The following is a 27,165-nucleotide window of genomic DNA, read 5'->3' on the forward strand; positions in this document are numbered from 1 at the left end:
CTTAATTCGCTATGTAAAAAAATAAGTTTGAACTCGTAAAAAAATCACAATTTATATTTTGATATCATAAATTATAAGTCATAATCAGATGATCTTACTTATTATATAATAATGGGAAACGTATAGACGATAACATATATATATATATATATATATATACGTATATAATATATGTAAAAAGACTGAAATGTCTGATAGTCGAAACGAACTCGTCGTACGAAAACTTAATAATAATGAATAAAACAAAATATATTATATTATACTTTATATAAAATTAAAGAAATAATAAATTTAAAAAAATTATATAAATTTAAATACGTATATAAAAAGAAAAATATTTACGCGAGAGTGGATAAAATGCTGCAGCTGACACCATAAATAAACGGTCATTTTTAACGTAAAAATCGCTAAAAAATTAAATAAGTACGATTATGACAGTTATTGATGAGTCACGCGATAAACTCCGAAACTGAGGACGATCGTCTGGAATTGGGAGCCGACGATGACGACGAAGTTGACGCGGCAGCTTGCAGGGGAACCGTTGAATCCTGGTGCTGACCGTGGGTGGGCAGGTCCAGTAAAGTAACTGGCGAAAACCGAACTCGAGCTGTAGACATAGACGCTGCCGAACTGTCCCTCGCCGACATGTAACTGCTATCGTCGCTAGTCAAGCTTTCCGGTGGCGTTGGATTGGTCGGCGACACTACAAAGACATGAGGGCAAATCATTATTTCGCGTAAATTTATATTTCATCACTCTAGTCTGCGGACACGTTCGCCGGTAAGGTAAGGGGAGGAATTAAAACCTTCAAACCACCCACCCTGCAATACCTAATAAAATTGTTTGGAAAATTTTAGTCCCAGTCGGAAATTTTATTATCATTTATACAAAACAACTAAACACACGTCTTATATTATGCAGTGGTATAAATTTACCTTTAACCGCAAAAAGGATTTTTTATTTACATATCTCTACATCTTGTTTTTCTCTCACATTAAACAATATGACATATATACTAAATACTTAAAGAAAACAATTCCATAAAAAAAATATTCACGGCGACAGTAAGTTGTGTTATTAGAAAGATTCTGCGTCGTCTATTTGTCTATCAACTTAAAAATGGCACATATAAGGTGGAGAAACCGTACCGGAATATGACCGTGAAAAAATAGAACACCTCACTAATCCAATTATACAAAATTATCATGATTCTAGAATTTGTGTAGCGTTACGAAATTCCAAGAAAAATCGCAAAGCTAGGACGCTAGGTACTGATAACTTGATATTGTATCTTTTTAGATACGCTATTTAAAAATAACAAATATACAAAGTATCTTTGTTTTATGCATTACATTATATCATATTATTTTTTATAGAGACATACCAATGAATATATAAATGTTTAGTTGTAAGTTAAGATTGTTTTCAATAGGCAAATGAGTGAAATTTTAAATTTATTATTAATATGCTTACCTCCGGGACTCGACGAACCAACAGCCGTTTGCCGACTACCATACACAGTTTTCTTTAGGCTGGACCGCAGCCTCGACGGCGTACCGGGCTGTAAAAAAAAAAGCCATCCATCTGGTTAAACGCGGACTATACTATATTTTATACATCTGCGTAAACTCTATCATATATAGAGTAACCTCCGACGGCGGAGCAATGTGTGTGGCTATAGAGTGCTAAATACTGAAAAATAGCGTCATTAAATTATTTGTTATTCCAACAACTGCCTAACTCGTATCTTGTCAAAATTAACGCGGTAAAGCAATTTTACAGCCATGATGGCCGATCGTCAAAAACGAGTGCTGGCCGATTTAATCGTGGGATGTTACCTGAGACAAAACCGAATGAAAATTTGTCTCTACCTGAGATTACTCTAATATGAGACAAAGTGCTTTCACCACTCAAACTATTTATGTTTTTTAAGTTTAAAATATGCAATGCTTAATTTTGCTGTTATGTTATTCTTAATACTAGCATAATCAATAATTATCATGTAAAAAATAATAATTATCATGGGCTTTCAGCCAATATTGCTGAATATCACATGAGTTTTTCAGACAGTTTGGTCGTCAGCAATCTAGCATGCTGATCGTCGCGAATAAACACTCCGTATTGGTACTTTTGACGTCAGGAGACGTACAACGGGTCTATTAACCTCCCGTCGACTGTGCGGCTACTATCTGACCTAATCTGTATTTTGTGGAACGCGAGTCTGACTGATGACATTGCCAAAGACACACACCATGAGTAAGCTCGCCTAATCGATCTATTCTAAGTGATCATACGTGCACATCACCATTCAGTAACAATTAGAAATGATTATTATACGATAACGTTATTATGCACGTAACAATTTTGAATATCAAGATGAAATAAAACAGCACGTATCGTATTGGGTAAGTTACTTACACAAATGTGATGGTTATAACTTATAATTTTATAAATCATAACAAATTTAAAAAAAACACCAGCTAGTAGAATAAAAAATCAAAAAGAATAAATAGTGCGGAACGACAACCTTGATATTCTCCAAAAGTAACAATGATCACCGACCAACAACAACTGTCGACGCTGGGGTCTTTCCGTGTGATGTAAGGTTTACCCAGCACCACAGGGGTCTTCGGGGCATGTTTGGTTTTTCTAAACACTACTGGATGCCATCGCGTTACCGACGTGAGGTTGGTAAATATGGGTACGAAACACTACCCGGCCAATAGATACGCGTTTTACAAAAACCAACAGTTACTAGAAACGGACAATTAATAAACTCAATAGAGCAAATTACAGTCCACTCAGTAGTCAAGAGCTCAACAAAACACAGAATATATACTATATATTAAACTCGTCATTCTGAACATAACACCACAAATCATCTTTTACAGGTAACCTATACTTATCTAAAAATGTATAACAAGTGGCGTAGAAGACGTAAGGGTAGAAAATTAGACATATTTTATCGAATAATGCATTAATGCTGAATTATAATAATTATATAATTGAAATAATTTACAGTAATTATTAAATAATTATTTATAAATAGTATGAAGTACCCATCAGTATTTTCAATTTTCGTTTGTTAATTAAGGTACTGTGATACACGTATAAAAACTTAGGTTAGGGCAAGGTCGAATCTAAGAATGTTAACACACATAGATAATAATAAGATATGCCTATTTTGATTTAAATAACTGAGACGTTACACTCTTAAAAAAAAGAAATTACTTCAGCCTCCTTTACATTTCACATTTACCACATACCTCCTAATTATTTTTACAGAAAATATTAAAACAACAAAAATGTCTTCGCGTAGACAAACTATGAAATATAATTCATGTGATTACTATTGTATCTATATTTAATTTCTCTATTTCGCATAACATTAACATATTAATTACCCGTGTACATTATACATACATTGTCATTGTAGCAACAATAACAAAATATATTTTATAGGTGTTTTTCATTTTAGAAAACGCAAAAAAAAAATGATGTACTCTCCGTATTTGTCATCCTCTCCCATTCTCCCCAACATGAAAAATAATTCCTGTGCCACTGCCATTAATATTATATATTAAATAAATAACACGGCGGTGTGAATTATACAGTACTGATATTTAAGTACGTACTTCCAACGAGGTTGGTCGGTTTGGAGCTTCGACTAAATGCGGCTGTGGTAGGCGATCGTCTCTTGAGAAGTAATTTAAATAATCGCCAACCCGCCTCTGGTGTAGATATGGGAGCGATGGCGAAATCGACGGCGCCCGCTGTGAGTGATGCGAAACCGCCGATGAAGTTTCGGCGGACTCCATGGTGAACGTCGGATTTCCGCCCCCGCATCGGTATCGACTTCGACTGAAAGACGGCGGATCGTCGACACCTCCAATCGCGTCATTGTGGTTAGCGGTCGGATTGTCGTACGCATACAAACCACCATTTTCGTACTCGTACCCCACACCGGTAACTCCACACCGGTCATTAGACAGCTGGCGGTATCCACTCCTGTCGCTGGACCACTGACGGTATCCTGTACAGTATACAATATAATATTACAATAATATTATTGTATACGTAAGCACTCCGTCGTCGAGCAAATCTAATTTCACTGGAACTTCGACAGTTGTACGCTTACATAACGTGAATAAAAATAAATACTTGATACAGGTATTCTTAAAAAACAAATATAATATATATTATTATTATGTTGCTGTAAGCATATTAGTGTTGTATCTTTGGTTAATGTTTTAATATTTATATCAACGAACACACACTGTTTTTTTTTTATTTTATTTTTAATATGGTCACTGTATTTTATAAAAATATAATGTATATATTAGAATACAATATTTGTATGATCGACGATCAAAAAAAATTTTTTTAGAAAAAATCATAGTTGCATAAGTAATAAAATGTAAATTGTAATAGGTACTCACTAGTATGAGACAAGTCCGTTTGCTGGTAGTAGTCGCTTGACGTCGTACCGTAAAAAGAATGCTAAGGAAAATACAAAAATCAAATTAGATACAATTGTAATCTTAAATTGATAATTATATTATATTGGTTCCTTTCAATAATGGATACATTATAAATATCTCATAACATCAAATTATTGACATTCAATAGTATTACAACAATGATGTATATTATTTATTTAACATAATATTATAAATTAAGCAAAATATAATTTGATAATACTTCAAATCACTATTAGTCTTTAATTTTTTTATAACTAAAAGTTATCTCTTTATCATACAATACAGTTACCAGCCAGTACGTAAAGCCACTACAGTAATTATATAAGTTGATACTAAACACCTTTTCAAAGAGAGATTAATGCGAACGAAAAAAAATTTCAGTAAGTAGTAATTTATATAAAACATGTATTAATTTTGAACTCATAGATTCTAATATGAATAATTATTAATCGCATTATTTAGGAATTATTTGTTTGGGGTTTTTGACGAAGTAACTGTTATTTTTCGGTTTTTTTTTTCTATCCATTCAGCACTATAATTAATATTTGTAAAGAACTTTTTTTTAAATGGTAATCTATTTTTTACGGTACATAATATTATTTTCGTGAAGCATCGATAATAAACAATATGGTTTTTAATAAATTAATATTGTATAGATATTCTTCACTTGTAAAAAAAAAAAAAAAATCTATAGAAAAATAGAACGTATAGCGCTTTTTTTACTATAAGGTTCATTTGAGAAATATGGATCAAAATTCCTACACGTGCCTATATGCCTATATGCTCTCTCACCTTATCTCCTCAAAGACTTAAATGCCCCAATAAAAACAAAAAACACCTGAGTAACTATAGTCATTCCCAGATCGAAAAGCATCAACGATATACACTTACGTGGTTCTTGTCATCTGTGCACCGGGTCACGCTGCTTGACTTCCTACGGGGCGGCGTTCTGGATTTCCGCCGAGAACGGCTCAACCGGTGTTGTGGACTGTCGGTGAATCGCAAAGGTTTAACGTCTGAACTTTGCGGCAACGGCAACCGAAAATGCTTAGACGAAGGGCCATGATACGTATTGTGTTTATGCTCTAGAAATTAAAACTGAGAAATCAACGCCGATAATTGGTATCTAAGTTGTGTAACGCGACGAACTCAGAATCTCTATGATAAACGATTCATATATTATTGTAGCGTATTGATATATATTTATATTCAAGATATGGAATTCCATGAAGTACCTAGTACAACACCAACAATTTCCGTGGGCACAAACTACAAATTTTAAAACCATCAGAAATGAGTAAATTCGAATCGTTCCGTTTTATTGTTTTAAACAAAACATAACAAAAATAGAAGGTTATTACTGGACAGTTCAAGACTTTTATTAAATAGATAATTAGTATGACCCGTTCAATTCATCTTAGCATTAAGAGACCACTACGGTTTTCTAAACAGGAAATTTGTTGAAAAACATTTTAATTCAAAATGTAATACTAACTTGATTAATACAATTATGAAAAAAGAAAAATATAGTTTTAAGACAATAGCTGCTATACTAATTTTTAAATGGATTTTATGATCAGTGCGTCGCCCAAGTATCACAATGAACTGAACGGGTTATAGTTTAACTTTATCATACAAAGAATACAGTTTAAATATTTTATAAACCGAAGTCTTTCCTTAGCTCTAAGAAATGTTTACCAGATTAGCATAGCGACAAGATATTAATTCGCATATTTGTTTGTAAAAAAAAAAACTAATACTTTAGGTATTTGACAATTATAATATCTTAAAAACATACAGTACCTACTTATCAAATTAACACCACTGCGAAAAACGCGTCAGATGTTGTTTTAGATCAGAGTATATGCATAGGAAATTAAAGCACACACATTTTCAGATTGCTACATATCCTTCATATAACACTATTTTTTTTTTAAATCGTATTACATGTACCTACAGTATTTTATGTAAAATAAAAATATTGATTAATGATGTTAGGAATAAGTTTTTTTTTTTAATTTACCAACTTAACATTATAGGTTTAGACCGATTGTCTTTGCCATGTGACAAAATACTGATGACGTAGTTAATCTAACAGTGAATACAGCGAAAAGTTGAACTTAAAGAAAAACATAAAACAATAACTGACGCAGGCATTCATCATAAATTATACTTACGGTGGCCAGAAGAGTTGTGTAGGCAGAAATTTAAGTCCGATGTGGAAGTTGTGGTATTGGCGGTATCGGTAGAAGTCGGCGCTACATTACGACTGAAAAGTAAAAATTTACATGAAGAATTAGTGGTCACTGGTCAGATAAAAAATAGTGGCTGTTTTAAAATATATTTCTAGAGTTGAGTGGTAACAACACGGAACGATTGCCTTTCTACTTAATTTGACATTGGATATTGTAAACGTTTTGAACTAGAGACATTTTCGAATATCTATAACCAAGATAATAGGACTAGGCTTAGTATAGCACGGTTAGATTTTAAGTATTGATTATATTGCGAATTTAAATCTATTATTATTGATATTCAATTTCATTAGTCAACCAATAATTAACTCGAGCAAATTTATTTATTTTGATTACTCCCACAATAGCTCACAAATCACAATATTTTAAAATATATACATTTAAGCCACATATAGGGTGACCATTTCTTTATTCAATTTTTTATTTAATTTTAGATTTTTTTATGTATATTTACGTCTACCACGACACTTTGTGGACTTGATAATAATTGTCATATAAATTAAGCAGATAATATGAGTTCTATTACAATTAAATAGGTAAACAAGTATAGTAATAAATAATTATTTAGTACATAATACGAGCGCATGGACGACGAACATAGATATCAGACCATCATAATAAAGCGAAATAAAAAAGTATTTTTAGAATATTTAAATAAATTTTTATGAGCTAAATATTCTTTAAATTCGTGGGTACTACACATTTAGATTTTTGTACTGCAAACTAAAATAATAAGGGATGAAGTCGACAACCGTTATTTTTTTATTACGCGCGATGACTTATTCATCAATTCATCTACTGGGTATTATAGTCAACACGAAATTATATTATCCGTAAACAGCATTATTATTTATCAAAACATATTCGTCCGTCATCTTACCTGGAAGAAGTACACGTCCTGATGTCCGCGCCGCCCAACGCAAGACCTGCCAACATAGATGCAGCTGCGCGCAGGACACTCTCCAACAGCGGCGTGGTCTTATGATTGGTAGTTGCCACCGCTGAAGGAGCAGTCGATGACGACGATTTCGACGATACAACTGTGGTTCCGCCGCCGTCGCACGGTGTGTTCGTCCAGTGACGATCAGATGATCGCGATCGCTGAATTCGAAGTAGATCATCGTCATCTTCATAGTCATCCGGCCAACAGTGTGCCGCTGACATTGGTGGACCGCTGTAGTCTACAAGGAGAAAACGACAAAAAGAAAAATTTTATAACTCGCTGATACACTTAAATAAGTAATAACAATAACAATATCGTTATGATTCTAAGTTGTGGTGATAAAGTGGGTGTTTTACAACGATATATCACCGATGGTTAAATAGTATTTTCGTTAATAAAATGGTTGGTCGTGTTGTTATTGTTATTATTGTTGTTATATTAATGGAATTATGAAAATTAGTACAAAAAGCTGTTAGTCGAGATCGCCGTATGCAAAGGAAGAATATTTTTACTTTTTTTTAAAAATAATTTTTTTTTATTCGTGAATTGACATTTCGAATAATATTTTCTTGGTCACTGATGATTTTTTTAAGAATATGAACGTGCCGAACCGTATAACATTGAATTGAGTCCCGCAAATACTTTTGGGTTATCGAAGTTAAGTTCGACCAATATTGTTAAGTTATTCGAGTTGAATCCCTTTCTTTAGTTGTAATAACACAATATAAAGAGTCAATTAATTAAAAAATATTAAAAATAATAATAAATAAAGGTACTTTGTATCTAAAGAATAGTTTTTTATCGACAGTTATAAAAAAAAAATACCAAAAAAAATTGAAAATTTGTCATACATATAAGTATTTCAAAGAGTTAAAATTTGTTGAAAATTTTATCATAATATAGATACGGAAAATAATAATTTGAAAATTTCAAATACATACTTATCTTATTATTTTTTTGAAATAAAACAAAATATTAAAAATTATTTGAGGAGAAATAATTATTTTACGGATGAATATCTAAACATACACTCCATTTTCCACTCGTAATAATTTGATAAAAACTAAGTAAGTATTAACTAATGATGTGTAACCAACTATATAGGCTGTTATGAAATTTTATTTATACGGACTAAATTCAAAAATATTAAGATAATAAGCTGGACCCAAATCAAACACATAAAAGTAGCATGGACTCAATTCAATATCATCGAACAAATCAAATCTAGATTAATATATATTGTAATATCTCGTGGTTAATGATTATGGATGGTTAGTGGATACATAAAACTTTAAATTAAAGGTATAATATGATTCATGAAATTTTCTTAGTGTTTTCAACATTTCCAGCTAGCTCGGGAATAAAAAATTATATTGATACTTATATTTTGTTAGATATTTGTTAAGAGAAATTGAGATTATTGATTATAAAGTATATGTACTCTGTTCACACATGCTTACCAAATAAATTGTAGTGTCTACTTATCAACGAAATGAAACATGCACGATCTACAATGCTCTAAACTATTGCGCGTATCAATCTAATTACGATACACCGATACATTATAATATATTAAAATATTATACTAGTTCGTACAAAAGAATAACGCTATGCAACTGAAATCTATAACAATAACAATGTCGTTTATACTTACCCCATACAATAATTAATACATAAATATAACAATATTATCATAATAACCTAATTCATTTTGACGAAAGTTTGAAATAATTCTTGCTAAGACTCGTTTCACTGAACATTTTTTTATTAATTCATTTTGCATAATCCCAGTATAAATATTATACACAAATAGTAATCTAAATAATTATTTATAAAAATACTAATGATAAATTTTGAAAATTTGTCAAAAAATAAATTTCTTAAAACTAATTAAAAAAAAAAAAATCACTACGATAAAGGTTAAAAATAAACAACTTTAATTAAATGGGAGGAGCAAAATGTGTTTTTAGTGAGGGAGGTGTGTATGTGTGTGTGTGCCTAATATCTCGGGCAATAGGTACAAATTAAAATAATAATAATAATAATAATAAAAATAATTATAATAATAATAATAATAAATAATAATAATAATAATAATAATAACAGCCATTGGCTTAAGTCTAAAGATATACAGAATACAATTTTTGTGATGTGCAAACTGGAATGTGTGCTCTTTATATCTTTAAAAGATATTAAGTTAAAATAATAAAAATAAACAAATCAACAGTCAAGCAGTGCTTAAAGCACAAAACTATTATAAGCTTCATTTTGAAATAAAATTAATAATAATAAATTTGTAACAAATTAATAACAATTTTTAAAAAAAATGACCTTAGAACCAGAACCGTCAAGTTTTTAATCATTTATAAATATATATATAATGCAATATATATTACATTATTCTGTTTTTACTGTATTCCACCACCAAGAAATGATTTGTGTAAAGGGGTTAAAGGGTTATTATAGTATGTAGGGGATGCAAAAATGAATATTATAGACTTATGGTCTCAGCATCATCATCATCATCCTTGTCACGGGTACCTATTTCTTGTAAAGCCGCAAAGTTTGAGCGAACCGACAACTGATGTTTTTCCAGATTAGGTGCTGATCGAGACCATCCTTTAAATGACGTTGTGGCTGGTGACGATGGGTAAGATGGACTTCCACATATAATTTGTACCCGCTCACGTTGGTGAAACGTACTAGGGCCCCATGTTTTGCCCTTGACTCCATCTGCTGGCACTGAAATCATTTATATAAAGGAATACGAGCATAGTGGGCCAGTCATGTACATTCTATCATAATAGACAAACTTTACTATTTAGATTTTTAAACTTTGTTAAAACATCACAAAATCACAACTCAACATATAACATTTTTCACCATACATAGAAATATTTTCTGAGACAATTTTTAAAATTTTTCTAACTCTTTGACACAAAAAAAAATATAGGTAATTTAAATTTATGAAACCAGCATGTATAACTTTAATATTTTTTTTTTCCAAAATATAAATCTAATGTCGAACAAAGTTCCTTTACACTGAAAAATGTTTTCAAGAAAACACAGACATAAAAAGCAAATCCTTTAATACATTAAAACAATTAGAACAAAATAGCAAATAAAAATTTGTATGCGAAACATAATAAATTTGTGACTTTTTCAATAATTGAATTAAAAATAAATTATATTACCATTCAAAACTTTCAATTCTACTTTAGTTTCTAGAAAATTGTAAATGGAAAAAAAAAAACAAAACTAAAAGTAAATTTTTCCTAATACTACAGATAAATACAAATTATATTTTAATTAAATTTCACCAAATAAAATCAATTCAAGTTTATTGACCAACACTGGGTACTCACAAAACAACCAAAAACATTGATGAACATTCATAAGTAGTCATGAACATACCTCACTATAGAATTGAGAAAAATTTCTTTTTGGTCATTTACTACATGTATATTTGTCTTCAAAATCAAAGAATCTATTCAGAGTAATCATCAGTTGTTATACATGCATAAATTGATCTCATAATATCGGTGATTAAACCAAGTTTTGAACATTTTATAATAAGTGTAATTAAACACATGACACCTTCATTTGCACAATTTCAGCTTCCCTGCAATAGTGTAATATTTTAACACAAGTAATCTGATATAACATTAGTTTTTTACTTTAAACACATCTAATACATCAGTTATTACACTTAATTACAAAATATAGTTTTTAAATTAAACTTCAATACTTCATTTAACTTTTTATTTCCTTTGATACTTAAACACAACTAATATCTTTTAATTTTCTCTCAAAAATCAAAATCAACCAACATATTTAGTCATTACTGGTAAGAACAGTAATACAAAATATACCAACATTTTAAAATACATATAATTTATAATTTTAACTAAGTTTAATAATATCTTAATTGGTTTTGGTTTTTTTTCAGACTTAATACAAAATTATTTCATAAATACCTATGAGAGGGAATGTGACATAAAAATTACAAAAGTTATAAATTAACTTTAAATTATCAGTAAGTAAATATTTTGTTGATAAATCTAAAAAACAAATCTAACAACTAAAAATAAAGAATAATATGCTCTTAAAAATATTTTATGTTGATTTGTTTTTCTACAAAATTTAAATAAATAAAAAAAAAAAAAATCAACAATAAATTGAAATAGTTAAGGAAAATATTTTGCAAATAACCAAGTTAGGCAACTATAAATACATCATTAAAATTTATTGCAAAATCTTTAAAATTATATAGTAAAATCTAACAAGTACTTAAAAAAATTGCTTAATAAATATCTAAACAAACTTTAAATATATGCATATAGTTCAACATTTTAAAATACAAGCAATACTCCTACTACTGTCTAGTCAAAATACAGACTTATTTAAACTTACGTGCAATAGCTCTCAGTCTAGGAATATTTGGGGAACCAGGTGGACTGTTTGGACCAGACGCATCACGATTTTTCCTGTCGCTGGTATGCTGCACAGTTATTGTATGTCGAAAATCTACAGGAAGTAAAAAATTTAGAATAAACATCCTTATTTTTAACTTCTAATGCAATTTAATATATTACCAGATGGAGAACTAATAGGCAGCTGGTTTGGTTCTTTTTTCAACATCTTTAAAATATTGGACTTTTTGAAATGTCCACGGCGTTTATTGGGAGTTGGTATTGCTGGCGATGCTTGTTGCTGTTGCATTATGATATTTAATTCCCATTTGAGCAATTCCATTTCACGTGCTTCTAGATCACGTTCTCTCTGTTTTAAATGTTTTTCAGCAATTTGTTGTTGTACCTGAGCTCGACTTAATTCTTCTTCACGACACCTTAATTCCTAAGCAAATAATAATGTAGAATTATTAAATAATTACTTTCAAAATATAGCTATGCATTAACTTACTTCTTCTTTAGATTTAAAAGCCTTAAGTAAGCATTGAAAAGAAAATAGTATAATATATAATTTATAAAAAACAATTTTATAGACAGTTATAATCTTACTTTTTCTTTCATTCGCAATCCGTCAAGCACTTGCTCAATTTCTACTTTCCAAACATCCTGCAAAGTATGAAAAGATTCGTGAGGTGTTTGAGTAAAAGCAGAGTGTACAATATCGTCCAACGATGCTAATATGTCTTCAAAACTAGGCCTCATATGAGAGTCAGAATGCCAACAAGCTAATGAATGATAAAATTAATTAAAATCACGGTATACTAAGTTAATAGAGAATAATAATAAATCTTTGTAAATACCCTCCATGAGTTCTCTGAATGGTTGTGGACAAGTTGAGGGTATTGGTAATGTAAGTTTGTTTACTGCCACTCCATAAGCAACAGCCAGCACATCAATTCCTTTGTACGGCATTTCTCCAGTAAGTAATTCCCAGAGTAAAACACCATAACTACAATAAAAATAAATCATAAGTTAAATTTAAAAATTTTATAATATAAAAAATTGATTCAAAAACAAATTATAATAAAATTTAGTTATTAATTTTGTAAAGAGCTGATTATTACATCAATTATGATTCACTTAACTATTGCCCTCTAAAGTTTTTATTAAACAAAATTTATTATTTAGTTAACTAAGGTAAAAATTTTTTTTTCAAGAAATTGCTTATCTATATTCTAATTTAAATAAAAAATACAATAAAATATACAAAAAATAAAAACATTAAATTAATTTAAAATGCCTATAAAATGATTAGCAAATATGGTTAATTATTTTTAAATTTAATATACAGAAACAAAATTGATAATTCTTCTATCAAAGTGTTCAGAAAACAAGCACTTTCTACCAAAGTCAATTTAAAATACAGTTGTTATTATTTAAAAAATTTAATTTATTTTAATATTAATATAATATTATGCGCTTAACATTTTTAAAATAACTATAAAAATAAAAATAAACTTATTTATTTTAAATTCTTTATTATTGATTAATAACCTATGAAAAATAATGAATACAATGACATAAAATAACCCTATATAAACATATTTAATACTATTATTTATTTATATTTTATTATTAATTTCTCCAAACCTCCAAACGTCGCTCGCTTTTGAGAATATTGATTTTTTTATAACTTCTGGAGCCATCCAAGCATAGGTTCCAGCAGCAGACATTCTGGTTGTCTTGTAGACTTCTCTAGCAAGACCAAAGTCTGTGATTTTTAATGTCTTAAATTGTAGATCATTGTTTTCAATTGTCTCACTCAAAAGCACTGAAAATGTAAAATGAAATAAAATTATTTTAAAATAACAGTGAAAACATTTCACACATTAAGTGTAATATTTTTAAAATATTATAGATCAGTTACAAAAACTACTATACATTCTTTTTTTATAGTAAATATGGAGACTTTGAGAAAAAACCTAATTTAGTATCTATGGAGATTAATTTTTCACATATAATAGATTGATCTCCCTTATTGGATCTTAAAACAAACACATTTTATTATTTGCGTATTAAACCAATTGAATAAAGTTATTTTATACCTATTGAAGTTGTAATATAATTTAAAAAATTGTTAAAATATAAAAATATTATTTGCAATGTTAAAAATACCTGTTTTGATAGATCTGTCAAAGACTTAACTATTTTGTACATTATGAAAAGTTGTTTTAATAACAAGGCTCAGCAGTGCTGTGCCTAGGAGGGGGGGGGGAGAGGTGCGTATGCACCAGGTGCCATGACCACCAAGGCGCTAAAATCTTTTTATAATCTAAGTAATATTACTAATAGATGAAAATCAATCATATTAATTTATATTTTTTAACGGTTACAATATAATAATATTATCCTGATCGGCGGTGTCGATTCATTATTTTGACTGGCGATGAGATAACGTTTTAAAATGTATTGTAGGCAATTATGTAAAAATACCTATTCATGTATAGATATAATTTGTTTTTATTTTTATCTTGGAATAACAACGTCGTTGATCATCAATAGCAATAGTATACTATAAATATATGTATATTGTATACTGCATTATTATTATTATTAATTTATTTAATTATTAATAATTTAATAACAGAATTTCGACTGGAACAAATTGTACGATTTTATTTTAAACCCATCTATGATAATGTTCAAATCACTCATTGCAGAAGTAGGTACAAAATTATTTTTTTATACAATCGAACATCGAACAAATTTGATTCGTAAATAAATGATACCGGTTTAGTATGATGGGTACCTATCTATCAATATTTTTTATTCTACGTATACAGTTTAAATATTATATTACTAATCTATTAAGTTAGAAATGTGCAAAAAAAAGGTAAATCTAACGAATTTCTCTCCCCTACTCTTATGTTATCTCTTTAGATATAAACATACATGGTAGAGGGAATAAGGGCATTAAAAATAATTTTTGGCACCGAGTACTAATACGAGTAGTGCTAGACACGGCACTGTAACTCGGTACTTGTTCATTAATCGAACTTTTTTTTAGGAAGATGCACATAAAATATTAACTCGACACAAATTTATTTTATCGCATCTTCACAAAACTTAAAATCTAAAAATTTAAATTGTATATATTTTCAAATATGTTACCAAATTTTAGTGAATTTGTACTCAAAAATATATAAATATATCAAAGCATATTTTATCAACAAATAATAAAAATTCTATAAGAACTTCTACTTAATGAAGATCTATATTTAAATTATACTTAAGATTTAATAACTATTTTTATTTTTAACTGCATATATTTTTATTTATAATTAATATTTAAAGATAAATCAAAAATAGATTTTTCATGATAACATAATAAAACAATTTACGTATGTATATTTTTGAAAATTACAATAATATTTTTTTGGGGGGCTATTAGATTTAATGCTAGGTAAGATTGAAATTAATTCCACAACAGTACGAAAAAAATATTAAAAATTTAAAATACATATTTTTCAATTTTACCATTTATTATGATTAATGATGTTTACAACACAAATTAAAAAATAAAAAAATACTAATAATGTATATTTATTTTGTGGGTTTTCATTAGTTATTGTTGTATAGTGTATTACAAATTCCTAGTTGACATCAGAGATAGAACTAGAATTTTTTTTAATAATAGTCCTTAAGTACTTATATTATGTATAATATGGGGAGGGGAAATAATTTTATACTTAAACAGTGAGGAAACCCAGTCTTGCATTATGCATGTATTTTGAATTTATTACATAATTAAGCAATATAAAAATTATAAACAATTTAAAATACATAATTTTTAATAATTAGATACATAAAAATACAATATAATATAATATAATTTTCTTTTCTGGTAGCCCGTACCAAAAATTCGCAAGCTATTATTTTTATTTTCATGGTGCTCAGTTTATGAGCACACGGTATTGACAATATCAATTAAGCAGTATAGAGACGTATTATAAAATATAAGCTATACCTAAACTACCTAAATAATTTTCGATGAAACGCTGTAGTAATCATTAAAATATTATCTAGTGTATATACTTGTAGGCAAAATCGTGTGCTTACGCAAATCGTACTAGGTACCTACTATAATTTTTGTTCATGACGATTTAACTAGATATATAACAAAGTCGGGTTTCAACTTTTTTCTATCAATAAGCTTAGGTTATTATTTATGAGAGAACAATTATTGACTTAGAACCTAGGCCGTCACCCATAGGCGCAATTTAGGGGGGTGCTTAACACTCTCAAATTGCATATTAGCACCCCAAATTTTTAATAACATCATCGAATTTTTTTTGATTATAATTTTATAAATTATGAATAATTATGATCTTATGTCATAGACATCAGGATAAACTTGATTCTACGACTTTTCATCTTCATAGTAATAAATAATAATAATAATAAAACATACCAATCATTGATCAGAATAATATAGAAAGTATTATTGTCAATTTATTGATTATATTATGAACTATGATTAATAGGTAAATTATTAAGTATTAATTACACAAGAAGATTTTATAAAACGATTATCGATAAGTCGATAACGATTACGCCGAAACGTCTTTCGACTATTCAGTAAATGAAAAATGAGAGAGATCTTAGCACTAAAATTGATAAAGATAAAATAATAAATAATTTTAGTAGGTATGTCTCAAAGATGTATTGTATATCTTTAATATAATATTTAAATAAAAATAAAAATGTTATTACTCATAAGTTAAATTTAAAATTTGTGTTTTATTTTCTTTATTAGGATTTTATTTTATTATAAATTATTAATAATTTATAAGTAATAAGGTAGCGCAACGAAAATGTATGAATGATATTGTAGGTAAGTGGTGTGAAGGAAAAGTCACTCACGGATCATTTTGGTCAACATGATCTAGCAATCCCATAAATTTAATCCAAATTGCGCCTATGCGATATCACCACTTCATCATAATCCTATACACGGGCCGGTAGACGGCGACCACTAAAATAACAAATGTGTATTTTAAAAAGTTATTTTAAATCATAATTGCAAAATTTTAAAACTATAATACCTAATATGTTTATTTGTAGGTATATATCATGTACTGACTGACCATATATTGTTAAAAATCGTAATGTCGCCGCGATACTTAACTAACTAAAAGGAGGCCTACCGCCTACGAACTATATAATGGATAACACTGGTTCGGTAATTGCGGGTTTGAACACCACAGTACCTACCTAGTAAACATTTTCGTAACCGTCATTAAAACCAAAGATTGGTGCGCAGCGCGAGGGCTCGATTCCATATTTCTCGGAGATAGGGATTTAATCAAGGTAAATAAAAAAAAAAAATCGGCTGATCGAGTATCAAAGTGACAATATGATTTCTTTACTTGTCCGGTGAAAGAACAAGTTATGATCAGACAAAAATCGATTTGTTTAACGCATTTCTGCACGTTGGGAGTTGCGACACCATAACGTAGAGTTCTCAGTTCCTACTGAGACCACCGTATAAACTTATTATCAAATATCAACGGTGAACGAACGATTAACGAAGGCCGGTAGCACTAGCGCTCTCTCTAATCAGTCAGCACGAAATTTTTCCTTATACTCGCATCTGTCTACTTTAATACATAAAAACGTATTAACACGTCTTATGAACTAGAATTTATTTAATCAATCAGTAGTTCGTACATATGATTTGATTCTTAGCACGTGATAAGGAACTCGATTTATTTAATAACGACTATAAACAATGTATTATTTAGCTAATCTTCTAAATGTCTTCTTGACACTTGACAAACACAGTTGAATAAAATAGTTAATATAAATTAATAACAATATTTACAATAATACAATCCAAAATACACAGGCAGCCGAGTCAATAGATGGTACATATCTACGAAACAATATATTCGAAAAACGTTCGTTGTTTCTTGAATCGCAAACAAATACTATATTTCCAACAATTTTCGGTTTTTCATTTAATTATTTATACTAGCTAAAGGTAACTACTACTATTGTCTACAACCCATTTTTTAAATTTAAAAATTTAAAACACCAACAACATAAATAAACATATAAACTTATCTAGGTATATGTATCTCCAAACGGCCTAAATATCAATATTTTTAATTATAACTTCAAATCAAAACGTAATAAAAAGCTCTATGCCACTCTACAATCTGTAGGGAATTATTAAAATGTCCGGTACAAGCCATATAAACGAGTTTGTGGGACCTGTATGAAAATAAGCATACTGCATTTTAACAGAATTAATACACAGATAAAAACCAAAAATGCATACTTGACAATAGCTATCCAAAAAATATATCAACACTATTGAGTTATCAAACTCTGATGACTCTATAACCGATAATAATGCTAGGCCATCAACATCAAACCCAAATCGCCAAATAACCAAGTTATTTAAATCTGGAACAAAACTGTTGAACCGTTAATCACTGAACAAAAAGAAAAATGTAAAAACTATTTGATTTCTGAAAGATCTAAACTGATTATACAAAGAAATCAAGTAAACAATGCAATGCAAGAGTTAGATGATAATCTCACAAAATTATATAATAACTTATATAAGTTTGATAATCAATAGAAGTATGTGTATGATGAAGAAATAAGTATTGTAAATTTTTATAAACCAGAGAAAACTGTAGATGATGATGTAGCCATTGTATCAACTAAACAGTTACTCAAACTACCAGAAGATTTACCAGAAAAAGGAAGATTAAGAAGGCGCTAATTAAAAGTGGGTGACAAAGTATAAGGCATGAAATATTCACAACTGCAACCATGGGTTGAGGCAACTATTAAATCTACAGTTAGTGATACATATTTTAATATTATATTTAACGACAAAGAAGAAATAATTCTAAATAATAAAAAGTGATCGTAAAATTTAAAGATATGAACATTCAATTGACGGATAAATTTTATGTAAGAGTAGTAGCAAAACCACCAAAATATCTCAATAATTTCAGGTTTATAATAAAATACATTTAAATAAATAATTTATCTAATATATAAGTATACATACAAAAGACTTTATTAAAGAATTATTTTCTCTTTTGATTTTTGTTTTTAAATATCATGTACTCTTAAAATTAAAACTACTTTTATTATAATTTTCAAATGTGAAAATACACTACAGTTTGTAAGTTTGTAGCTCTATTTTTTTTTTATTTTTTTTTTAAACCACAATTTTGGCCTTATTGATCTAAGTGACAATAAACTTTGTTTTTTTGTTTTTTTTTAATATTTTACAGATAAACAAAATAAATATTTTGATTAGACATAATTAAAGGATTAACTAACAAATTTAAAAAATATGTACTTAGATTAGAATATCTTATACCAAAAATGTTTTGACAACTAAATCAATTTATAAGTATCATTATATCATTTTCATATATCAAATGATGTACTTATTTTATCATCAAAGTATGTTTCCATGTATGCACACAAGAAGTTATAAAATATAGTCAGTTGTTACTGTTGTTAGTTTTTAGTTTTTACATATATTTATTTTAATGAAAAACTCAGCAATTTATTATGAAAATGTTGAAAATTATTTTAAAACCAAATTATCAATAGTTTTAAAATACATTTTTAATACATTTTAAATAATCATTTAATTTATCAAAATATACAAAAAAATTTTTATTATTGGGAGTTAATACTTTTAAATAAAATATTATAGTAATAAAAATCTTATTGAACATCAAATAATAACAAATTATTCAACCTATAATACAATGAAAGATTTTTCAGAAAATATCAGTGTCAATTAAAAAAATATTATACTACTCATATTTTTAAAAACAATTGTCATAATGTTTAAAAGCAGACAAAGAGTATTTTAACATTTTTTCAAAATAACTAACCTAAATATTTATCACATATTATAAAATAAAACATTTATTTGATTTGTGTTAGGTACATGATATTCTTTGATGATGAATATACACAATATATATACCATAAGGATTCGCATTATGTGTGGTGTGTCATCAAATACAAGTGATAATGTACATGAAAATATTAGAGAATTTATCAAAATGTATTTACAAAATTATCCAGAACGCCGTATGGTAAAGTTTAAGAAAAAACAAATAGTGCACACAGAACTAAACAACAAATGGTATTTAGCCAAAGTAACAAACTTAGATGCTTCGTTAGTTCAGTTAAAATTCCTTAATATTAAGAATGAGCATATAGAGTGGATGTATCGAGGCTCAAATTATGTGTATATGTGATACGTTGTTGGTTGATATTAATAAGATATTAAATCAATCGTATATTGAAATAGAAGATCTGAATGAAAATGAAAAAAGCATTAATATTGTTAATGATAGCATTTCAGCATTATCATTTAATTCAACTCTGGAAATATAGAAATCTCAAGAAAAAAATGGCATTATTAAAATTATTGAAATACCAGAAAACTGTCCAAAACCACTTCCCTACAAGCACTATTAGTGTTCTTTTATGTATATTATGGATTCACTATGACTACACTCAAACAAAACATATAAATGTTTTAAGTATTCCATTACATCATGGATTCACAAAGTTGATAATAAAAGTTAAAAACACAAAATTAAAAAAAGTAATGTATATCACTCCTTGTGGGTGTAAAATAAACGATGAACAAACTATGTACAATTATTTGAAAGTAACAGGGTATGGTAATAGCCATATAATGACTATAGATTTATTTAATTTTAATTATTTAGTGAATCCGCTGTCTTCATTTAGTGTACCCAAAGAGTATATTCGCATACATGACATATCTTATGAGATGGAATTTAAAACAATAAGCATTGCCAACAGTTTAAATGACTTGGTACCAAAACACATTAAGTATATAACTGAACGCAAACCTACCCCCGGTGTTAATTTAAACTTAGACTCAAAAGTTTTAAGTGGTTGTGATTGTACTGATAATTGTGAAGACAAAACAAAATGTTCTTGTTGGCAACTTACTTATGAGAGTAAAAAAAATTATCCAAATATATTTAAAGACACTAGTATTGGCTACAATTTCAAACAACTATAATCTAGTATACACAGGTATTTTTGAATGTAATATCACTTGCAAATGTACAAAAACTTGTTTGAATCGTGTTGTTTAAGAACCACTGAAGACTTCACTGCAAGTATTTTTAACTGAAAATAAAGGCTGGGAAGTAAGAACACTTACTGATATTCCTAAAGGTACTTATGTTTGTACATATTTTGGGGAGGTTCACACAGAGAAAGATGCTGAACATGATTGCGCAATTAACGATGATGAATACCTGGTAGATTTGGATTTTCTCAAGACAGTCGAAGAGATCAAAGATGGATATGAAAGTTATGTAACTGAAGAAGAAAGTGAAATGTATACTAGTTCACCTGATGAAGAGTTTAATCCAAGTTGGGCAACCAAGAATAAAATGAATATGTATGAATCAAGAATGTCATTAAGGACAAATTTACAAAACACTAACACAAAAATTGATGGCAAACATCAATTGTCTGAGCTAAATATTCAACAAAGATTTGAAAGTAAACACAAATCCATGCAAGAGTACTTGTACAAAGACTGTAGTGTTTACACGTTAGATGCTAAATCAACAGGAACATAGGTCGTTATTTCAATCATTCCTATGACCCAAACATATTTATTTAGAATGTATTTATTGATACTCATGAAGTCATGACCTTAAATTTCCGTGGATAGCATATTTTGCGTAATCAAATATTCCAGCTGGAACTGAACTAGCATGGAATTATAATTATGTTGTAGGGAGTGTGCTAAACAAAAAACTAAAGTGCTACTGTGGGTCAAAAATTGCAAAGGCAGACTATTATAATTTTTATTTATATTTTTTTTATTAATTATTAATTTTTTTTTTATTTACAAGAGATCTAAAGATGTTATATTTATATTATATGAAAATGTTAATAAATTTCATTATGTTTTCTTAAATATTTTTCTGTCTTTATAAATTTATAAGTACAACAGATCACAATAATTGCTTATTATTATTTTTATACATATTTACAAGACATAAATATATGTTATTGAATTAAATGTGCTATGTCCTATACCTACTTAAAGAAATACCATTTTTAACTGATTGCCTTATTATTCCAACCACTCTCTTAGGGGCACTAAATTGTATTTTTTTCAAAAAATATTATATTTATATCTAGTTTTTTAGTTTTCAGATGATAACACATGTCATTATAACTAAATAATTTTAAAACTGAGAAATATAGTAATTTATTTTTTAATCCATAGAAAACATTGATGATAATTATTTTCCAAATTTTACAACATAATCAAGTTTATAATTTTAATACCCTACCTAATTTCAAAATTTGGTTCATATTTATTATTACCAAAACACAAAAACTTAAAAAATATGGTATTTTTTTAATATTTTTATTTAGTTTATTATGTATGTTAAACATATATTATAGTAGGTAGAATATTTTATTAACTTATACTTTTAATTACAACTTAATATATTTTAGTAAACCAGTTTGAACATCTCAGCAATAAAAATTATCCTTTATACCTTGTTATATTTAGCCATATACCTTCTAGGTTTTTTTTTAATTTTGTCATTTAACATCAACTTAATTATCATGCAATTTTTTTTTTTATTACATTTTATGTTTGAAGTTTGACAACTTAATTAAATTTATAATTAAAAATGTAAGTGTTAAAATTGTTAATTTATTTAGGTATGTTTAAGGTAATATACAGGTAGGTTTAATTATTTTTTTTATTTATTATTACAACTTTACAAATCATATTAAAACATAATTATACAATCAAATACAAAATAACAATTATTAGTAGGTACTCGGAATAAAATTGTTTTCACTAAAGCTTCACATTAATGTTTTATAAAACTATATTGATAAACTATTGTAATGCAGCCCCAAATTGAGCTAGCAAGATACCAAGAAAATCTCGTGGGTCAGTTATGAGGTTTGGTCGTAATTTTATTTTTTTTTATGATAATGATAAATTACTACTAACATTAGAAGACAATTTTATTTTAAACAAATTATTAAACAGTAGTTTATATATTATTAGCTGTAACTTTAATCCTAAAACTTAGTAGGTCAATCTTATCTTCCCTATCCAGCATTATTCGTGATTTATTGATTTGTCTTTCAGATAGTTATATAATAATTATATAAACATATTCCAAAAGATGTCTGGTTAGATACATGAATTAAAAGTTAGATTTCTAATACATATTTTGTTCTATGAAATTGAATTTAAAAAAAAAAGCACAATAAATAGTTGGCAGTTTTTCTTCATGCATACTAAAATAAAGAATTTTGATAAATAATATTAACTTTAAGAATAATTTACATTAAATAGAAAATAAGAAAATACTTAACATTGATCAGGACATACAACTCTATAAATATATTGTGCAATATAATCATTTATACTAATTTAGTTAACAATTATCACTAAGATTTTAATTAATAAGTAAAAATAAATGGTTTGTTTTGTTGTTCTTCAGAAAATATTCATAGACTTAGAAATGTACAGATTAAAGAATAGGTAGGTATAGAATTTTTATTATTAAGAAAATTTAATGATTCATTTTATAATATGTATAAATAATTGGTATTATAAATATCATGACCTAAATATACATATTTTTGTTGCTAAGATCCCACCACACATAATAATCTAAGCACTATATACAACAAACAAATTAAATATTTTATATTTTATGAATATTTTATCTGTAATACAATTTTGATGACTTGATTGTTTATTTAAAAGTAGAATAAATAATTCAGGACAGCCTAAAATCCTAAAAATATTTATTGTGATTTCATTAAAAAATGTTTTGTATTCCAATGTCATTAAATGCAATTTAAAAAATAATAATAATAATCTTAAATTATCTGAAGTACCTCATAAATTAGTAATGGAGGTTAAACATATATTATTTTGAGACAAAGTTTAAGACCATACTAAAAAAATATATATATTTCAAAGTCGCTATTCTACAATATTACAAAAAAATTGACTTGGATAAATATATTTTTTTTAAATCTGGTATTAGCATTCTACATAAATTTTTAGTAAAATTACTAAGAATAATGTTATTTTTATATTATCATAACTAATCATGAATGATTAAATAACTACATTTAGTTATGTGAGGTATCTGTGATACAAAATTAAAACTTTTAACTTTGAAAGTTTATTTTGCTTAAAATTGTATTTAAGATCTATGATTAACTTTTAAAAATATTAGTTATTTATAAAATATAATAATATAACATAATGTAATACTACATGTAAATTTAAATTTTTAAAAATTAAATATAATTAATTTTTTATTTCAACTGAGTCTGCCAGTCTTCAATAAATTACACAATAATAACAATTATTAACAATACATTCTTCTAAAAAAAACTTAAGTTACTACTAAAATCTAAATTGACTAAAAATTGTATAAGTTTTATACAAGCACTACTTCTATTTTGTAAACTATTTGGAAGGTAGATTTATGAATTAATCAACATTTAATATTCTATAACCATATATTAACTTAAATATTGAAAATTTAAGCTGTTTTGGCGCCCATGCACCTAGTGGTAAGTTGATTATTAATTTTAAATATCAATCTTAAGAAAAAATCATAGATATTTTTAAAAAATGTATAAATTTTAACAGTAACATTAAATAATTTTATCACTTTTATGTTAAGACCATTAAGACCACGACACATTAATAAATTAAAATCAAATAAAAAAACAAATTTTATTAAAACTTCAACACACTACAGGTGTAACTCTGAAAGCAACTAACAATTTTAAAAGAAAAAAATATATTCTAACTATACTTGTCCATAGTTAAAGACCCAGGACCCATGTAAATTTCACACTAAGTTTTAATGGTACTACTTCATAATAATTGTACAGAATTGATTGGTATTAGTAGAACTTTTAAATATATTTTATGAGTAGATTTAGAATTTAAAATAAATAAAAGATTAAAAATGTTCAATAACTTGTAGTTATTTCATAAAATTTTTAAAGTTACAAAATATTAAGTAAAAAATAATAGTTTAAGGAATTGTTCAAATATTGGATATAATTTTTACATACCAATTAATGTTTATGTAAATAGTATTTGTTTAAGTATCTGACTTAAAATTTAAATAATATTTTAGAAAATGAATTAAATTACAAACTTTAAAGTGTTTCTTAAAAAAAACCAATTTTGTTAAGGTATATACATATAAGTATGTTTGACATATGACAAATATGAGTGAAATATCTTCTTAACTCTTTAAAAAATAATATTGCTAACTCACCATTTGATGATTTTAAGTCTCTGTGAATCAATGATATTGGTGCACCATTATGCAAATAGTTCATGCCCCTGGCAATTTGAATGGCCCAATCAACAAGTACATCTGGTCGTATTTTTCTTCCCATCAGTACACGATTAAGCGAACCCCCCCGGGCATATTCCATAATGAGGCACAGATTTGGAATTTGTAAACAAACACCCAACATGGACACAATGTTCTCATTGTCTAGTAGCCAAAAGAGGTTGGCCTCTTGTTTGACATTCTTCACTGTCTCGCTAATGTCTTCATCAGGATCCTGGCGTGCAGCCTTGACGGCCACCTCCCTGTTGTTCCAATATCCACGATAAACCTTGCCAAAACCACCGACTCCGATGACCTCTTCGAGCTCAAGCTCGTCAAAATCGATTTCGGTAATATGAGCATTGCCCACAACTGTCGTCACGTTCTCCAAAATATTGTTCTCGGTAACAAAGTTGGCGGGGAATATGCCCACCTTATCACCAAGCTTTCCCGTCCACCAACCTTCATCGCCAGATATCTTGGCGTCTGTTGACAGCACCTCAACAATGTCGCCTCGCTTGAGGCTAAGCTCATCTTCGCCCTGCGCATCATAGTTGTATATGGCCGTCCACAATGGCAGGTTGGCGGCAGCCGCCTGGTGCTGAGTGGCATACTTGTTTTTATAGTATGCTGACGAGGTAGTAGTATTAGCGTATGCGGCGTTCGAGCTGTGGAACTTTGTGGTCCGAGACGGCGAGTAGGGATTGCGCAAGTTGGGACTTCCGAAACCTGGGCCTAGGTGTTCCATGGACGCCGACGCCGGAGGCATTCGTTACGGCTGCTACCTGATTTTTACAGCGTCACTGCAATGGTCCTGTTGAACGGACACTAACATCATTCTCAGACGCAACCGATCGCGCGAATTCGTATTGTTGTTGCCCAGGTACAATGTTTTTATTGTTATTATTATTATTGCTGTTAAATGTTATATTATTATTCTGACTGCATCACATATTAAAATGTTGGTGGTTCACGGTGTTATTATTATTATTATTATTATTATGATCGGCTTATCAATGTTGTTGTGACTGTACAATCTTATGTGCGCGCCTTGTCACACAGTCACTCCGTCATTAAAGTTACTATTAGTTTCGCTAATCGCTATTTACTAAATAATAATGTAATGTTGTTATGATGTTGGGTGTCCAACGGCTGCAAAACGTCTCGTGGCGAAATTATACAATTCAGTATCCGCTAACGTCACCAGTGTTCAATATTCTGTATTCACCATCACTAGAACTATAGATAATAAAATTAAAAACAAGTATCTTCATTATCTATCACGAGAACGCGTCAAATTACAATTTAACGGAACCAAACTAATCATAATAAAACGTATATAAATTAAATAAAAATAAAAAATACCAATAAAAAGATGAAAAAAAAAATAAAAATATAACACCTAGCACCTAGGTACTTAAAGTTTTGTATTTAACGTGAATGTTCGATCGCCATTTTGAATTTTAAAATACTGTTATCTTCATTATCATTTAGTATGATACGGAAATGTATAATCACAAAATAATTTATATTTTATTATTTATCAATAATAAAAAAATATAACATCCAATATCTAATAGACATCTATATTTTATAGCATAATTCAAA

The 27,165-nt window shown here is 28.1% G+C and overlaps 1 protein-coding gene across 3 annotated transcripts; it reads right to left on the reverse strand.

The window, feature by feature from the left end:
• Positions 1-297: 297 nt before the first annotated feature.
• LOC112592551 (mitogen-activated protein kinase kinase kinase 10) lies at positions 298-26,920 on the reverse strand. Of its 3 annotated transcripts, XM_025336640.1 has the most exons (15): positions 25,498-26,920; positions 13,742-13,922; positions 12,952-13,100; positions 12,701-12,876; positions 12,603-12,623; positions 12,275-12,536; positions 12,093-12,206; positions 10,221-10,421; positions 7,617-7,917; positions 6,659-6,750; positions 5,373-5,566; positions 4,440-4,500; positions 3,636-4,033; positions 1,474-1,561; positions 298-703 (listed from the first exon to the last, which is right to left on the reverse strand). In XM_025336640.1, the coding sequence occupies exons 1-15, from the start codon at positions 26,324-26,326 to the stop codon at positions 450-452; spliced, it is 3,321 nt and encodes a 1,106-aa protein (XP_025192425.1). In that variant the 5' UTR covers positions 26,327-26,920; the 3' UTR covers positions 298-449. The 3 variants fall into 3 exon arrangements, with proteins under 3 accessions (XP_025192425.1, XP_025192427.1, XP_025192426.1); XM_025336642.1 differs by lacking the exon at positions 10,221-10,421; XM_025336641.1 differs by lacking the exon at positions 12,603-12,623 and having other exon boundaries at positions 299-703; positions 25,498-26,919.
• Positions 26,921-27,165: the final 245 nt, after the last annotated feature.

The sequence above is a fragment of the Melanaphis sacchari genome, unplaced genomic scaffold, assembly GCF_002803265.2.
Source record: "Melanaphis sacchari strain LSU unplaced genomic scaffold, SCAv2.0 Contig178_pilon_pilon, whole genome shotgun sequence".
Lineage (NCBI taxonomy): Eukaryota > Metazoa > Arthropoda > Insecta > Hemiptera > Aphididae > Melanaphis > Melanaphis sacchari.

Bases quoted from the DNA above. Each gene is read 5' to 3' on its own strand.
- LOC112592551 (XM_025336640.1), bottom strand. From the start codon at position 26,326: ATGCCTCCGGCGTCGGCGTCCATGGAACACCTAGGCCCAGGTTTCGGA. The intron at 5,567-6,658 runs GTAAGTATAATT...TTTAATTTCTAG, and splicing joins ACACAACTCTTCTGGCCACC to AGCATAAACACAATACGTAT. The intron at 4,034-4,439 runs GTGAGTACCTAT...TATACTGTACAG, and splicing joins AACGGACTTGTCTCATACTA to GATACCGTCAGTGGTCCAGC.